This window comes from Hylaeus anthracinus, unplaced genomic scaffold (genome assembly GCF_026225885.1).
Source record: "Hylaeus anthracinus isolate JK02 unplaced genomic scaffold, UHH_iyHylAnth1.0_haploid 3, whole genome shotgun sequence".
In the NCBI taxonomy this organism is placed as follows: Eukaryota; Metazoa; Arthropoda; class Insecta; order Hymenoptera; family Colletidae; genus Hylaeus; species Hylaeus anthracinus.
The window spans coordinates 10316283-10334743 of record NW_026535284.1 but is presented as its reverse complement, the minus strand read 5'-3'; the positions used below and the strand labels follow the sequence as shown (position 1 = coordinate 10334743).

Here is an 18461-nt window from a genome sequence, read left to right as displayed (position 1 = left end):
TCCTCGTGCCACCTCCTCGCATATCATGTTCTCCTGATACCAAATGCAAATTTCCACACGTACCGAAAATGTGCCCTTTGAATTAGGCAACCCATCAGACCCATTAGACTTATTAGAAATTTCTCATCATAATTTTGAGCGGAGCGATTTGGACCATTGTTAAACCAGGAAATGGAGGGAAATTAGAGGGAAATGTATAAGGAAATGAAGGGAAATTAAAGAGAAAATTTCCACGATGCTGTTAAAATTTGTTAGTTGATACGTACCGGAATCCCTACGTTCCACCTCCTCGTATATCATGTGCTCCTTGATACCAAAATGTAAAATTTCCTCAGAATTTCGATACGTACCTGGTATTTCTCGTGTCACCTCTTCGCATATTATGTTCTCCTGATACCAAAATGTAACATTTGTCCAGAACATTGAGGGCGCGAATTGTTATATGTTTTCCATTTAACCTAATTTTCCCGCGGATTAAATCTTTTAAATCGCTTTTGTAGGCGGTGAGGACCGAAAGAACCGCTTGAAACAACGTGATTGAGGAGCCTGTTGCGGAGGCGACAATACGCCGAAGAGCCCTGCGGACTTGTTAACAGAATGAGAACGGAGGAAACAAATGCGGGTAATCGACATTCGAGGCAGTGTTCCTTCTGGAAACAAACGCACTCGGCCTCGAAATTATACCAGAGTTTGACAGAACGCTTCCCTGAGAGTGAAAATATAATTCCACGAGTTGCGTTGTTTTTGCGTAGGAGTCGGCACTTTAAATAGATTCGCTGAACAAGTCGAATTAGCTCGCTTTCGCATCAGATGCGATGTTGACAAGTACCTTTTTTGTGGGTCTGCGTGGAATCACTGTGTGGAATAATTACCTGTCTTATTTACGTTTCGAGATCCTTACTTGAAGAATTATTAAAGTATTAGTATAGTAATAGTATAGTATAGTAAGAATTTATGTATAGTTTTATTGGAATTGCTGTCGAGGAAAATTGTATTATGATGTTTTGGTGTTGCTATTAATAATTTTAAACTATGAATAACTTTCCTGTAAAAGTAACGCAGATATTGTTTGTTACATATTGATGCTAAAAATGATTCGATCCAAGTAGTCGAAAATTCATTAAGATAAATATTTACTCGTCGTAAATACTGCACGCCGCTGTAATGATTTATATGTATATTCATAAATTTTATTTCCCTTTTACTGCTTACGTATTTAATTGTAAAAGTTTTTCAGACTTGTTCTGGATTTTGACACGTTCAAAAACTGACGTCGCGTGTCACAGGCAAAGGGTCGCGAGTGCGTTTGACGCGAGGAAAAGAATGGGCACACGGACTATTGCATTTATGGATTGGGTAGCCTGTTGCAGCCAGCTTGGACGTAGTTTTCGTTCCATCGAAGGGAACGAGTAACGGCTGCCAGTGGCCAGGAAGGACGGGGTAAACGTTTCAATACAGACTTGGACAATTCCTCATGGAAATTTCGTTTCTTCGATATCAATTTCAAGCGTTACTACCGAAACAGAAATTTAATTTTCTATTGGATCGCTGTACTTCAGTGTTAGGTCTGACAATGAGTTAGGTAAATCATATTGTTGCGACGGTATGAAGATGCCGCACTACAGTTCCGAGTTACATCGTCGCGACGGTGTGAAGATGTTGCGACGATGAAGATGAAGATGTTCCGGTCGCCAAGAAGCGGCAAACTTTTAAAATAGAGGACAGCGATTCGAGAACTCAAAGAGAGAAGACGTTTCGTTACAAGTCTCCAAGATTATCGTTATATTATCGTTATATTGTTTAAAAGTTATAGTTTGTTAATAAACTTTATATTTAATTAAAATGAATTCTCGTGCTTCAACCCCCCCGGCGCGACAATATAATCCCTCATATAATTTCTTCCTTCCAGTATAAGTAATTATTATGCGTTTAGTAAATATGCTTCCTTTCGAAATTATCATTTTAATGTACAAACGAAGCTTTTGGCCCCCTCGAGAAATGTTCCAGTTTGCCCGTGGGACGTCCCACTGCAACAACGAACGGGGAAATAATGGAAAAACGTCGTTTGTCGCTCTGGTCATTACCGAGGGGGAGGCGTCGTGACGCAGCGTTTTCGAGCGACGCTGCGGAGGTCACGCGACGACCGATTAAACCGCCGACAGGATTGGATTTATCGACAAACAACCAGCAATTACTAACGTTTAAACTTGACGAGAAGGTTCACGGGGCGCATTCTCTCGTTAAAAACGTGCCACGGAAAACACGTTCGATTTAATCGCTCCGAGCTTACCGAATTTCTCCAAGCTGGCCAATTACGGTTCGCTTCGACGTTCGACGGCCAATTGTGATACTTTGTCGACAGAATTTGTGATTGCGTTGATCGCTAAAGAAGTGCACAAATTGATTACGAAAATTTTTGGTCCGAATCGTAGTAACCTAATCATAGGATCGCGAGGGATGGACCTGTAACTATCTGGAGTTTAACTATGCATTTGGAGCAATTTGGTCAATTGTACGCGGTGTCGCGTACGACTAGCGAAGGCAAAATGCGGTTAATCGGTGTAATCTAGCGTGCAAGGTTGGCGTTCTGGCCGCACGCCAAGCAACCTGCTCGTTCCCGATAGCACGAACAGTCCGAATAGTCATTCTGAAGTTCGTGGTCTTTGCAACCGCGTTTAATAGGGTCACGATACCAGTTATCCGAGCGACGAACGCAACCTCGTTTCCTGTTCTGCCGGATGACTTCGAGGTGGTACCCCTTTTACAGAGAAGGGGTGCTGGAACGCCAGGGCACGTTTCTACTTTGGTAAATAAAAAGGTCGGTGGGAAGATGCCTTTAATAGGATTTCAAGGCTTGGTGGTTTTGTTAAATTACACGAATATTAAGTAGAACTCTATAGGAAGGGAGATTTAATAGCGACTGAACCGTGACGTCGGTATCACTCTACTGGAAAACATCCAAGATAATAACCCTGTAAAATTTTTTGAACAATAATGTACTTAGGATTTAATTGTGATTGAGCTGTGACTACTCGATGGTCAAGAAAAGGAAATTTTTTAAAATTTCCTATAATCAAAGATGAGATATGTATTGTTGCGGCGGCATGAAGATGCTGCGACGATGTCTAGTGCGTTCTGAAGAGCGAGCGGAAGCGGATCATCGGGATGTTCCGGTTACCAAGAGAACCGGCAACTTTTGAATGGGAGAACGTCGCTAGACTTGCTATCGAACAGACGTGTTTACTTTGAGTTATTGTTATAGTTAATAACCGTTTTGAATTCTTGTTCCTTTTATAAAGACGTGTTGATTATTTAAAATACTCCTCGATGTGCCACCAACCCCCGGCGCAACAGTATAATGAACAATTATAGAGATAACACTGTGACAACCCGAAGGACTGCATTCTATTGTAAAACATACAACACACTCTACATCCTTCTAACATTTTTCGCAACCCTGCGTTTAACGCCCAATGGAAGTGTCTGCCTTTTTAACGTCTAAATCTAGTTAAGGGAAGTTTCGTTGGAGAAACGATTCGTTTCCTTGGAGAACGAATCGCGCACTACACCCTGGCAACAACCATATTTCCATGCTGTTGGAGCCCATTGTGCGTCGTACTTTCCCCAGTGCGTGCGTCGTAATAAGGGTAGTAATAAACATGGTTTATTGTCTCCGCGTTATTATAACTCCCCCGGTAACGGTGCACGATGAAAGTTGGTCACCGATGAAACGAACGTAGAGCTAGAATGAATGTACCAGGGGAACGTAAAAAACGGAGTACATATTCCGGTTTACACTCGGATAATAAAATGAGGGAGGGAAAAGCGCGTAATAAGTCCGTAATGTTTCGTCGGGAAATTCAATGAAATTTTAACGATGATTTAATGCCATGGAAATTGATCCAACGGACGTTTCCCCTCGCAGCGAGCATAATTTATGCGGCAGTAACGATTTTTACGTCGATGCTTGGCGATATATCAGAAATTACACTTAATTTGTTCAACTCGGTAACGTAACCGTTTACGATGCTGGAAAAATATTATTAACCGTGGCGAATAACGATGATGGGGACGAATCGTTAGCGATCGTTTCGCTCGAAATTCGACATACTAATTTATTCAAGCGCACGTTTCGACTGCGGAGCTTGTTCTCGTTAATGAAAGATATAGAATAACTTGAACAGGAGGTATTTAATGTATGGACATACGTTATTAAAACGTTTTTAATATATTTAGAATATTCAGAATATCAGGGAATATGTATTTAATCGTAAACTACGTTTATTGAGAGTTATATATAGAGCTATTCTGACGACTAAACCGAATTCTGGTTGCGGATTTATACGACTGGACGATTTTTTACCTCCGTACATATAATCCTTTAAATGTTAATTAAATGTATTCGACTATACCTCGGCGATTAAATTGGCTTTTGGTTGCGGATCGAAGGCACACACGAACATTTCTCATCGTGTCCACCGGACCGATCCTACATCAGTGCTGCTAATATAACTTTACCGCTGCATTACTATCTTTCATCTTTCAAACAGAGTAACTACCCCCGCGAATGAATAATTTCTAGGTCGCAGTAGCCTCTACAAATTTTACTAAGCTCGGTTTGTAAAGCAAAATGCAAACATGGAAACTGCTGCCCGTGATATATGAACACACGTGCGGCTAGATAAGAACTCTTTGACGTCCCGTGAAATTGTACCTCATATATTCTCAACGATCCGATTTTCTAATCTTGCCCAACGTTGTAACAAATTGATCTATTATCTGATAGAATCGTTCGTATATTTTCCAGCCACGTGTATCCCCTTCAGATTGCCATCTCTTAGTAAATAATGCCACTGAAAGATAACATTTCGGCATTCGAAGGCAAACGCAGTAGAAACAATGAAACAAATAAGCAGGATGGACGACGAGTCAACAAAGACAAGGTAAGAGTGGAAACGGAGCCATCGAAACTGAATCGAAGATGATCGAAAGAGAACAGGAGCAAGAAAACACGTCCGAGTGAAAGCTAAGACGGAGCGTCAGAGTGGCCTCCGCGACCCTTCATCCAAAGTACCCATCGGGGGGAATAAAGAAGGTAAACTCGAGCCGTAACAATGGCAACCTAGGAACTAGAAAGACGATTCTATAGAGCAGACGCAAAGAGGAAACGCTGGATTATGCCTGAATAAATTTGTGTCGTTTGTTCCTTGGCTTTTACGCCTTATGGCATTGGCTTCGTCAGCCGTTTTTTTGTTACTTACGCCGACCGAATACACCCAACCCTACGTCAGGTTCGTTCGAACTCTTTGCCAGACGTGGGCGAATTTCTGGATATGAATTTCTAGTCGAATAAAAATTAGTATTTGGAACAGGCGAGTGTATAGAAGAATATTACGAATTAAACAAACTAAAACTTTCTCAAACTTTCTCAAACCTATTTTTTTCTGCGACGAAACTGAACATACCCAGCATGTCTTGTTCGAAACAGGACACCGTTACTGCACATGCTTTTATTACCATCGGAATTTTCTCCCAGCGGAGTATCTGCATCGTGTTTTGTCCTTTATGCACGTACCGGGTGTGCCATTGGTATGTAATCAGTCACAGTAATCACCGTCATAAATTCGTCCCGACCTAATTCTGCTGATTTATCGCGACGTCGGAGCTCACGGTTCTATGCTTCCAGTGTGTCTTCTCGCAGTTACAGCCTGTCGCGGAAAACACGATAATAACTCAACTTCGCTCCCTGTTTTCCTGCAACGATAATGAAGCTGTAACCGCAGCCGCGTTATTCTTTTGCGGCGAACTGTCACGCCTCGCTCTTCAACATGAACGATCGTTCGCTTCGCGCGAGACGACGAAACTATGTTCTTCCAAAAAATAAAAAGACACCATAAATCAATTGTACCCGCCACTATCACCGATGTACGAACGAAGGAGGCAAAAGGCTACACGAATCTACAGGCTACAGGTTCCCCAAACTCTTCCTCCTTTCTTCTCTGTAATTCTTTTCCTACGGTTTCGAACTGGTTCCCTCCACCAATCTAAACATTATCCTTCCATCTCCGAAATGAAACTGACAGGTATTGGTTACACGACAAACTACTCTGTTCGCCGAGTTTCAATTCGACGACGACAAGGACGTTGAAGTTTTCGAAGCCCCTCTCTCATTTCCATCTTTATTGAACATTCCGACCGATTCCACGGGACACCGTCCATCTCCGGACGATCTTCTCGGCCCCGTGAAAAGAATCCCTCTTCGAGCGAACTTCCAGCTCGGTTTCCGCCCACGGGAAGAAAAACACAATTACTCGAGGGGACCAGCGATTACACCAGCAGAAGCCTCGGTAACTTCCGCCTTTCGTACCTCCCTGTCGCCTCCGATGAATTTAACGCGTGTTTTTAAAAAGAAACTGGAAGTGTGTTCCCCAGGAAAGGTGACAACCGTTTCATGTATGGGTGAGTACGAGGGATAGCTGTGAGGAGTAATTGTGTTTGTGAATCACTCAAATCTACGTATGTACGTTTAATTTTTTTCTTGTTGCTGCATTAATTTTAATTCCGTAGTAAATGCGATAGGGATAGTAGTAAAGTAATAGCGATAATAAAGAGTTACCGTAGTTAATGTTTAGTAACGAAGGCGGTGGATTTCGTGCAGGTATAAATCTCACTCTAGATAAAGAATTTTTTCCGTTTCGGGCTGTAAAATTCTTTTGGCTGCGTCACTTCAACCGCGGCGTAAATTAGAGGGCCCCGACATTCGTTCTGCGAAAGCGGACGATGCACTGTTCAAAAATTATGAGTGCTCCGCACTCTGCAAAATTAAAGCGTCTGGTGATGTAGTAGGGTTGCTTTGCCGCCTAACGGCTGTTAAAACGCACTTCCCTCGATTTCTTTGTTACGGGAATTCGTCATTCCGAATTCGACGAGCGATAAAAAATTTCGTTTCGAGTACCATAACCGTGTAGGTGATTTTTCTGTATACGATTTTCACATTGGAACATATTTAACGTGTTTTAATAAATGAATCTGCAGAAAGCATATTTAGTTATGCCTATGCTATACTTTAGTTATACTTGAATGCTAAATAATTCACCAAAGTCTCACAATTTTACTGTTTACAATATAATTTTTAAAAATCATATCGATAATTAAATTATTTATTTTATATCTCTCCATATGCCGCGTGATACGAACTATTATTTTTAGACCAAATAGTATACCGAATAGAAACTTCTCAAAGAAAAAAGGGAGAATGCTCCGATTCCATAAACGAAGACGCATCCAGACGTATCTCAGAGTCTCCCCGTGGAAAAATACGTGATAGGAGCCAAGGGGTTGGTACGAACAGCTCCCTAACCACGTCCAGAATGGAATGCACCCTCGCAGATGCAATCCCGGCGTTCGCCATCGTATCCAGACGCATTTTCGCGCTATTTTATTCAAGAAGTTTCGCGACGGGATTATTCTCCATAAAACTCGGATCTCGGTTTCTTCGCGCTTCTGCCAGCCACGTTTCGGGAGAAATGCTGAGCTACGTCCGCGGATATTTTCGCCGCGTGCCGGCAACGGGAACTTCCATTCTTCCGCGACGCCTCTGGCTGTTTGCGCGACGCTGAAAACTACTCGGTTCGGGGGTGCGGACGGGTGTAGGGACTCCAGAGAATCGAGGATTCGATTGGGAACCTACGATGTACACTATCGTATTATAATTTCTCTACAAGCTTTCCATTGTTCAATTTATTAATAGAAGACGCATTTAAATATACGAGTGACCTCTCGGCCATCGCTTCCAACGAAATCAGCCAAAGAGGTCAATAAGTGGAAAGTTCAAGCTTGAATTCGATATCCGGCATAACAATTTTGTCGCTGTCGATGTGTTGCGTATACCTTTCCCTCGTTTATCGATCTGTTTACACCTACTTGCCACGCAACGGATTCATGCCAGAGCCGCGAGAAACGGGCAGAGAAGTTTCCGGGCGTATTATAGCTCCCTCTAAAGCTTCCCCTCGAAGAAAGTTTCCGCCCCGATCTCGAAATCCTCTTAAGATCTTTTTCGGTTCTACACTTTGTTCTACTTTACTTTGTCCTCGCGACGGCCTCGGCCAGACAAAGATCTCCGCAGTAAGTGCCGACTAAAACGCGCCCGTCTAAAATCCTTCGACAATACAGGGCGAAGAAGAAAAATAAAATAAAAAAAAAAAAAAATGGCACTTCTCTCGAGTAAATAAAACAAAATCCTACCTAACTCGTTCCCTCCCGTTGCTTGGAAGCGTAAAGGTAGCGATGGCAACTTACAGGGAACCGGACAAAGCCTGTCGATTCGATGGCAAACAATCAGTCCCTTCCTACACGTTCGCATTGTTCCATGAAAACACGCTGAAACGCAGGCTTTAATTGTTATCGATGCTTCCCGCGAGGGCCACGAATTTCGCTGTCGCTGGAGCAGCGTCTCTCAAACTTTGCTCTCGCTCGTGGCCTCCTTCCTTGGTTTGTTTGCCTCGACGTTTGACTTGTGTGCGAACGTGCAATTCGTAGATGTCTCAGGCTCGAGTACCTCGAGGTGTACGTGTAGCGGTAATATTGAATTCTAAACTATTGTTAGAGAGCGTGTACCTTCGCTCGAGTAATCAGTGAATGTGGAAGATTTCGTTAAGTTTATGCGTACTTGGGATTGTATACTACTACTACCGTTTTACTTATAGCGAATGTGGACAGATTACTTCACTATGATACAAGTTTATCAATGGATGTAACAGACAGCATAGTAGCGTACACTTCCACTAGCAAATATAAACAGTAATCATACCTATAATTAGTGAATTTAGACGTTACTCGAGTGTGAATTACACTGATTACTTCATTTACTACCAACTGTGTTCACAGTTACTGTCAAAATTCACTTCGACTTTAACAAATAAAAATCAGGCGAAATTAGGCAATTTCTGAGGCTGTGTTCGTTGAGAATCCCTGGGCTAGAGGACCGTAGCGAGATGGAAAACAATTTGTGAGGCAGTTAAAAGATCGCTTAGCGTCGTGTTATCAAATGGCCGGCTGAAAGCGTGCTCCCGGTGGATTGAAAGTTAGACATTACACGGTCGCTCGGCCGAGGAAACTTCGAATCGAGTTTACCCCACCTCCGTTTCGCGGAAGGGACAAACTGATCTACATGGAGGATTCCGAAAACCGTGCCGGCGAATTAGACTTATCGGCGGAAGACGTCCCCCTTCCCCGACCAGTCCCGGGATCATTTATGGTCAGACATGCTCCCGAAGTTGTTCGTCCGATGAAAGGACAATTAGAGAAAGTTCTTGGCGATGGGTGTTCCTTGAAATCGTAATAGATTCCGAGCAAGTGCGGGGCGAGGGAGTCTAAGAAACTTTTTCCGGAATGAATTCAACGAATCGGAGGCGGTTAGGGGACCTTGATATCAATGCACGTGAGATATGTCAGTGGAATGAACGCAATTAGTGGAAGGAACGGGATCGAAGATATTTCTCGTCTCCGAATCCAGTAACAGGCGTAGCGGAAGCGATCAGTTTGTACAGACCTAAACCAAGAAGAGATCGAAGGAGAGCTCGATGACCCGGAATAGAACCTTTGACCTACAACCGCAAATCAAACAACCACGAGTGGCGCTGGTGTCTGGTCGTCTGCCCTTTCACCCGTGTGACCACTAATGGAACCGATTTTTCTGAGGCCGCGGTAGACACGACAGCCGTTGGCGTAACTTCCACCTATTCATGAACAAAAATACCATTCACGCAAGCCAGTGCGGCTTTGCCAATTTTCCCGTTTCATCGGAGATGTTTTCCCGTGGATACCCGTCACTTTGACGAAAGCTTTTTCATTTCAAAGTGTCCGTGGTACCTTGTACACTATAGCGCGGTCATCTTTGTTCATACACGATTTTTTAAAATGATCTTAACACATCTACAACCCTGCTACCCCTTCGCTATCGATCAGCAGAAACTAAACGTGACATTTCCCAGTAATTACAAATAAGGTAGTCGGTCAAAGGATGCTCTTCAAAGCCCTCAAACATATTTTCCTTTCCATAAAGTTCACCCTCATATTTCACATCCACATTCCCTGCTCGTCGTTGAGACTGTGCTCCTCCCTCACGTTTCCACCGATTTTGAAATTGCACATTTCCAGGTCAAAGGGAACCCATCTCTCGCCTCTCCAAACATCGTGATTTTCAAAATGCACCCCTTCAAACCGACCAATTAAAGGAACTCCCGCGAGACGTCTCCCAGGACCGTTCACGGCAAGACGCAATGTCGAAAGTTTCCAGCCGACATGAAGGGACAATTAAAGCGGGCAACTTTCGCAGGGACTGGCCATACTTAGCCGGGAACAATGCAGTTGCTTAATAATTCCAAAAGTTACGAGACACTGTCGGTTATATCCACGGTGAAACTTTCATCTCCGCGAGACATCTGGACTGATCTCCGCGTTCCCTGTTTTCAGGGATGTCCCGGGTCAGAGATTAATTTCGCGCAAGATGTTGAGGTGATGACGCTTGGCTGGCTCGTTGCCATGTTATCGAATATTTATTTCTGAATAATCGAGCTGTTGGTACCAGTGGTAAATTAAATATGATGAACGGAATCATTATTTTGTTTGGTATTATTATTATTAGATTTTTCATTAATATATATTCCATCGATTAATATTCATTTGATTTTTAATTTTAATTGTAAATTTTAAGTTTTCAAAGTTACGAGACCTATGAAATTTTATATAACAAATGAGCCTGTATCTATGAGATTAATTTCTGCAACGGAAACAGAATTTATGTCAACCATTTGCGACGCTGAAATTACCAAGGAATAATTTTAGTAAAAATCCAGAGTTTAATATCTCGACGAGCATTCGTTTCCGTGAAACAGCTGGACTTGGTTGGTCCAGTGTTTTCGAGATGTCCAGGGGTCAAAGATTAGCTTCGCGCAAAGAAGAGTGGTCCATTGTTAGCGTTGCTCGTTTGCCTGGACTTTTTACTGCCGCTCGTTTATCCTTCAAAGGAGCGCGGGACACGAGAAAAAGGAAACTTTAATTTTATCGACGCTAAAGGCAGCAAGCTGTCTCGGGCTCTCAGCGAAACGGAAACCCGTCGGGATTTTCCCGCAGGGTTGAAAGTTAGGCGTTACGTATTTACTTCGTTGACTGTGTCGACTTTCGAGGGAGGGTATCCTCGAAGAGGCAAATTGATTTAAATTCCGCGCTACACGGGGGCACGACATTTCTCAGATCGTTTCGTTTCCTCGTTTCTAATTGTATACGCGAAGTTTGGGACTTGAATGAAACGCTGATGCAATCTGAATCTACTATTCACATAGAAAGGACTGTTCCTAAATAAATTTTCCAATGAAAGACACAACAATGCCTTTGCAAAAATTGACAACCACAAATAAACGTTAATTTCAATTCTCCATAAAACTCCCCAATAACTATTCACCCCAAAATTTCCCAATAACGTGCCAGAAATACCTCGAAAAAAAAAAACTGACAATCACCACAAAGAAACATCAATTTCACTTCTTCCCGAAAATTCCCGCACCCACGAATAATGGATGCACTCCAGGCCGGTATCAGCCACTCGAACCGAAGTAACCACGCCAAACTCGCCCCGTCCCAAGATTTACGAGCTCGCGAAATTCGTCGAGAAATTCTCAGCCGTAAAAAAATTCTGGCCAGCGGAATCGAGGCGACTTTCGCGATTAAAACGGGGTCGATGCACGGACGAGGAGCTCCCCGGTGCTCGAGGAGACGTCTCTGGGAACGTCGCTTCGCTCTCGAATCTTCCGCAAGTTTCTCGAGGGGATGGAAAAAGTTGCCCCCACCCTTTGGCCCTAGAGATTTTATCCCGGTTTCCGAAAGCGACGACCGAGCGGAAACTTCTCGGTTACCATCCGGTGGGAGGCGAGGGCGGTTGGTGGTGTTTTCGACGCCCCCGAAGACAAAACCATCCAGCATCGTCCGCGAAGGCGCGCGCCACGATGGAAAGATTAATTACTCGCCGCCGTGGCGCGTTCTCATAACCTTTCTTTTCGCGGAGCACAAAGGGAGAATATCCTGTTTGCCAGGTTACACGACTAAAGTTGCTTACCTCCCCCGCTTGAAAGCTTTCATCTCAAAGGATTTACAGATTACACGGCTGCGCGGCGAGGGTCTCTGAAAGTTTCCGCGCGGCTGCGAACGGTCTCGCGGCCTTAATGCGCGATTCTCTACGACAGGAACCTTCTCTGGCTCGGAATCTCCGATTTCTATGAAACCTGACGGCGCAGATGGGGTGTCGGACGGTGTACGGTGGTCTATCTCTTTCATTTAGGGATGGTAAGGCTTGAGTTGACTTCGATGTTTCCTCAGATGTGGGCAAAGTAAACATTTTTGCTAGTTCATCGAGTGATTTTTGTTTGGAGGCGATAGAAATTTAAGTTAAAGTAAGGTACTTTGTTAGTTCTAAGGGTTGTGAAGCAGCGTTCGTAAGTTTAAGGTGATGGATAGATGGCAGACAACAAGTTGAGAAGTTAAAACTGATTCTAAAGTAGACGAAGTAATTAGAAAATGAATGGATACGATCAATTGACATTCGAATCCTTTTCACATCTTTTCCTTTTGCACAGGTAACAAAACTGTAAATGATTATTCGAAATTAATCTGTCACGAGACAATACCACTTGTTTCGTCATTAATTGCAAATGAAATAAGACGCTTAAATGTTACAAAAATTAAGCAACACCAAAGTTTCGTCAGCCTACCGCGGAAAGTAAAACATCAATTAGAATTACAAGGGGTAGTACGATTCCCGAAACTTTCTTTAAATTGTTTGAACAGAAGTGGCGAGTAATTTCACTCGAGAGCTGTCTCGGTTGAATTTCAGGAAGCGCAATTACGCAACTTCTGGATCAGTTTCGTCAACAGCTGGAACGAACCGATAAAACTGTTCCAGTCGAGAAGAAGTACAAGTCCAGAACTTGCATCGACTAGAAATAAAAAAAAAAAAAAAAAGAAAGAAAGAAAGAACAGCAACTGGGGGTGAGAGTTTACCGAGAAGGGTTGGTGTATCAGGAAATATCACTCTAAACTTTTCTTCTTGGGCGAGCAAAATAATTACAATACTTACAGTCACATGTGTCTGTCTTTATAAGTAGTGAATATTTACAGTGAAATTACCGCTGTTGTTAAACATACTCCCAATCTACCGGAGATCACACACGATAAACCCAAAAACTCCCGAATCCAAGAATCTCGAATCCAAACCTACTATCGAACGCAATCAAAAAAATTCTCCCGCCCTGAATTCGGAGTGGATCAGTCCTTCTAGTGGTTGAAGCTTCCGGAGATCCCGAGAAGGTGTTCCCGGACAATCAGAGAGGAACTCCCCGAATAGGCGAACAAAAGGATAGGAAACTGGCGATGGGGATCTTTTTAATCCATGTCCCCCGCGAAGACCATGAACTCCGGCTAAGATTTTCCCGTGATTTCCTCTCAAAGCCAGCGCGGGCTGTGTACGCGCGGAAGAGAGATTAATTGCTGCAGATAGCCAGCTCTCTCAGCTTCGTCTCCCACCATCCCTTGCTCGTCTCGAGGATGAATATATGCTGCTGGCAAATACAAAGGCGAATCAGCCAGATTCTAGCCGTTCCTCGCCCGAAGACGTGCTTCCCTCTCGCAGGGGTGGATAAACGCTACTTGAAACTTGCCTTTGAAAAATTGAACGCGTCAGGTCTGAAACCTTGTAAGTTCAACGGCAGCGAATTCGCGCGAGGGTGGCCTGCCGTCTCCGCAGGGGTTGTACCGACTTGGGCGAGTTGTTCTCGGGGTATAAGCCAGCGCGTTTCATTTTTTATTGTATTTTCTGTGAAAGGTGCAACACTCGCGATGGCTCCACGATTGTAGAGATTCTCGGAACTGGGCCGGGGTTATAGCTTTTCTTTGAGTGGGTGGCAGGAAAAGTTATGGGAGGAAAGGGAACTACTGCGTGGTCTGGCAAAGCGCAATTGCACTTTTCGAACGAGAATGACGTGTCTGTATATTTTATGTTGCCCATAGTTGTATTTGTATAAGTGAGCTATTTTAATATTTCGAAAAGTTAATTAAACACTAATATCGTGATGAATTTTCCTTATTCAATTTTCCAATTTATATATTTCATAATGTCGATGTATGAATTTTTCTTTATTTTAAGAATATTTTACAAATTTTCACGGATATATCATTAATGCGTTTCTGAATTATTTGAACCAAACTTGCGTATCGATTTAACGTAGTAGCATGATACTTAATAACATCTCCTGAATTGTTGTTCATTTAGAATGGAATAATTCGATAAAATACAGACTCGTCACCCTCGATTCTTATGCGGTATCCTACTTCGAACGTAACCAATGCGAATACTTTCCTCGAGCACCGAGTCTTTTTCTCGGCGTTCCGCGAGCAAACAGTTCTAAAATTGAAAAAGTTAACTTCGCGGGATGTCCACATCGCAGCATATATTACAGCATCGAGTGAAAAGCGAACGGGGTGCATTCGACTTTCGAGAAGGGAGTTCGACGTCTGACAGCAATTGATTAATGTTAGCTATTATGGGGAGAAAGAGAGATCACTGGGGGTTAGCGTGGGATTTTTGTCCATTAAAAAGCTAACCCAAACCTTCTGTCCCCACATTACTGAATTGGTTCTACCAGCAATTGGTCGTTCGTGGCACGAATTTGAGAAACCACGAGGAATCGTGACGAGGACCGAGCTGGCGTTAATCCCTTGGCGACTAGAACGGTCTGTCATCGCTCGACTGCTCTATCCTCCCCCGTGCATCAAGCTTAGAGCTCGCTGGGAAAGCTGTTCCGCCCGTCAAGACGCTACCCGACGTTGGCTCCCGTTAATTTCGCGATATCGCGTTTTAAGACGAGCGATACAATTCGTCTGGGGGATTATGCTCGACGCGATAATGCTCGTCTTGGGCGGCGCGAGGTGATTCGAGCTTCTGGAGAATTTGTGGCCGAGGTGGCGGGTTTGACGCGCACGTGAGCTGCCACGTAACAGTTCCGAAGGATTAAGGGCCGTTTAATATCTGTTCCACTTTTATATTTAATCCTCCGAAAGCGACTTATTCGTTCTCTAATATTTTTCTACAATGAATCATCACACTGTGGTTGCAATCGATCGTCATTGCAGGCACAGTGATGCTCCCATCGCGATAGTGATGGTTTCACGTGACTCAACGAATAAATCCCGCTGGACGTGATTCACCGCAAACGTCAAGACATCCATTTCTACACACGTGAGGATATTCTTAGATTTTCCTGCGGGTCTGAAATATTGAAAAAAAGCTCGCCCCGCGTCTGCTTATTTATTTATACGCAATACAGTAGTGCAGCACGCTCTGTTCCGTTCGAGGATCGACCTCTTTTTATTCCATGTGCTCGGGATCAGAGAAAACAGGACAAAAATCACGCTACTCCCTAGCTCCGATTATCCGAGCTTTAGAAACTTTACCATGCACTTTTACGTTTATGCAACACGAAAGCTTATGGTCTACCGTCGAGTGGGACATGAATAACTGATGGACTTTTTTCTGATTGATATTATCACGTGAAAAATATTTTTTTCTTTGTAAATAGACTTTGTAAATAGACGTTTACACAGTCGCGCGAACAGTGCACGCGAACGGTGGGTTCGCAAACATTTTGCAACTATTACGAAACAAAACACCGTTTTACAGCACGGACGAAACGAAATCCGTTTGCGGTCAGCGGTTGCTTTTCGGGCAAAGAAAAATCGCGGTCGGTTCGGATCGATGGCCGAAACAAGAACGCAAACGACCGTAATCGAGTCGCTATTATGCCGCAATCATCGAGATTACAATGCCACCGCGTAGAGGAAAGCGTAATCCGCATCAATTCGCGAAATATAGTGGTTATTAAATTTACCTACACGCATGGATCCCGCGATAGATAGCGACGCAACAACCGTTCCATCGAGTGTGTAAACAATTTTCCCGGAAATTCCAATTTATCGTGTTCCCAACGAAATGGATACACGTCGTTTTCGAAACGAATCGCGACCGATCGCTGACAGATGTAGATTTTTTATTCGATCTGTTTGATTTTGTAATTGGTTTCGAAAGATTCGGTTGACTCTCGGGATCGAGCTGCATTTGCGTTTCGGTTGCAGACTTTTTTAGGCACTTTTGTTTAGTTTTTTTCAAGTTTAAAATTTTACAAATTTTTAACAACAAATGACACGAATGACAAATATGAACAAAATTGTATCATACATTTTCGATTCAATTTTTTATGTACGTCCTACTCGAATTAATTAACTTGATTCACAACGACCCGCGAACACTTACGCGTCGCAGTCAAAGGTCCTCCAACGCCCTTCGCGTCTTTTTCATCGAACCGTCTACGCAGTCCTCTTGGAAATCCCTCTCTGTAATTAAACACCGCCCTATCGTGGCTCGAACCGAGTCTTATTTCATCAGGTTGTCGAGCGTCGATGAATTCTGGCGCGACTCGAGCCGCTGGCTCTCATCCAAGCGGGGTATCCACCCTTGTAGGGGTGCTGGCCGACGCCAACGAACTCTTTCGCGAGGTACTTTCACCCGATGGCGCGAAACGCCGCGCGAAACACGACTACGTGGCTAAATAAAAATCACTCACCTAGCTGACATCGATCGCCGCCTCTGCCTAGGGGGCATTGACACCTCTGCCTGAAGGACCCTTGCTTCCGTCTCGGTGCCACGTCGTTCCCTTCGAGATCCATCGACATCGAGGCGTCGTCGTCGTCGTCGTCCACGTTGTCGGAGTCGTCGTCCCCCAGATCGACGTCATCCCCCCTGGACTGCTCGATGTAGCAGTTGCCAGCTGGCCCACAGTCCAGGGAGCACGACGGCTCGGTGATCACTATGCTCTCCATCGTGGAGGGGAGTTTCTGCTCCAGATTGGGACCCTGGAAATAGAAACGGGGACTTTTAGTAGGAATCTTTGGGGGATTCGATGCTGAGAACTGCAATGGCTGTGGTGGTGGGAGATTAACCGTTCACTAAGGTGGTTCTTATGTTACGCATCCCCTAAATATCTTGCGAATACATCAGAAAATATTCCTGTAAAATTTAACCTCTCAATTTTAACATTAACACGTGCCCCAAACCTTCGAGTGTTTTATTTATAGATAGTAGGAACATGCCCAAAAAACTAAGCTATGTCACGAGACGTTCTTTTCACCACCCCCTCCTTAATACTCTGCTAATTCCTCAATTGCTGTCCTTTGCACGAGGAATCCAATAGCCTGCACAGTCCTGTGCTTCTCTAGATTGGCTATATCCTTTTCATCGAACGACCTATTTTTCCTATATGAAGCCATTTCATACCAAAGTGCTTCCACTGTGTTCCAATTCTGTACCAGGCTCGATCTTCAACGGGTCTTTATTGTTCGGTCGATCAGAGACCTCGATACGGTATCAGCGCATCTCCAGACCCTCGACGAGGCTGCAATGCTCTTCCAAAAAGACGTAAGTCTCGTCGGAACGCCCCGAACGGTATTAACTGATCGATGCTTCTTGCAGAGTTATCGCGAATTTGGGAGGAACAGCTAGATCCCAGGCGACCGTGGAACCAACGCTTCGGTCAGGGGAGGGGGGACCTGTTGCTCGCGTCGCGACGTTTTTATTCGGAAAACCTTTCGAATTAGGGCGCGGAATGTTTGTGGTTGCGCGAAAACGAGAGGAATTTTTAAAACAAAAGCGATTTCGTGGGGGCATGCTACCTTGGGGTAGCGGAGAAGTGTTCTTAATTGGGGAAGGGAAAGAAGTTTTGTTTGGAGAGGACTGGAAAGGGTATTATTTAGGTGCTTCGGTGTTTATGCGAATTTTAGTATACTTGAATTCCACAGGAATTTTGATTTTTATAGAATTATATTATATAAGAAACACTATCGAGATGGTAGTACGTGTATTTAATATAATTCATAAAAATTCAAGTACAGTAATATTATAAATTGAATAAAACCTAAGCTTTCTACTACTTTTACCTCAAAGTAACTTTTTATTTACTCTCCCATTCGCAACTCTACGTTATAATAAAATTTCTGCTTCAGAAAGTTGGTCGTATCGTCCGGCAACAAAATGGTGGAAAATTCTCGACAACGATCGGCGAATACGGTTTTCAGTGAACTGGATATGCAAGTGGGAGAGGTTCGAGTGGTTCGCATACTGAAACGGAAACGGATACACGCATTTCGCGATCGCACGTCAACGTGAAATTATATAGCGGAAACCACGCCCGATAAATAACATTGAGCAATTTTCCAATTACCCCCATACGACATCTAAATTGTCCAATATTCCGAGATACTTTTAAAATTAAAATACAAATTTCTCTCTAAAAAAAAAATGCGACGGAGAAACGGATGGAAAAACAACAATAAAAATAAAAATAAAAACAGCGAACGAAATT

At 43.6% G+C, this 18461-nt stretch overlaps 1 protein-coding gene and 1 long non-coding RNA gene across 3 annotated transcripts in view; both read right to left on the bottom strand.

Annotated features, from left to right (window-relative positions):
- The window catches only part of LOC128893458 (uncharacterized), an 816-nt gene extending 316 nt beyond the window's left edge, over positions 1-500 (bottom strand). The window contains exon 1 of the long non-coding RNA XR_008461337.1: positions 13-500. This is a non-coding gene — a long non-coding RNA (uncharacterized LOC128893458). The remainder of the gene's footprint in view (positions 1-12) is intronic.
- Positions 1-18461, bottom strand: part of LOC128893437 (pikachurin-like) — a 160233-nt gene that overhangs the window by 67831 nt on the left and 73941 nt on the right. For both annotated transcript variants that reach the window (XM_054154354.1, XM_054154355.1), the window contains exon 5: positions 16668-16956. In XM_054154354.1, the coding sequence (XP_054010329.1) occupies positions 16668-16956 (289 nt within the window). The remainder of the gene's footprint in view (positions 1-16667; positions 16957-18461) is intronic.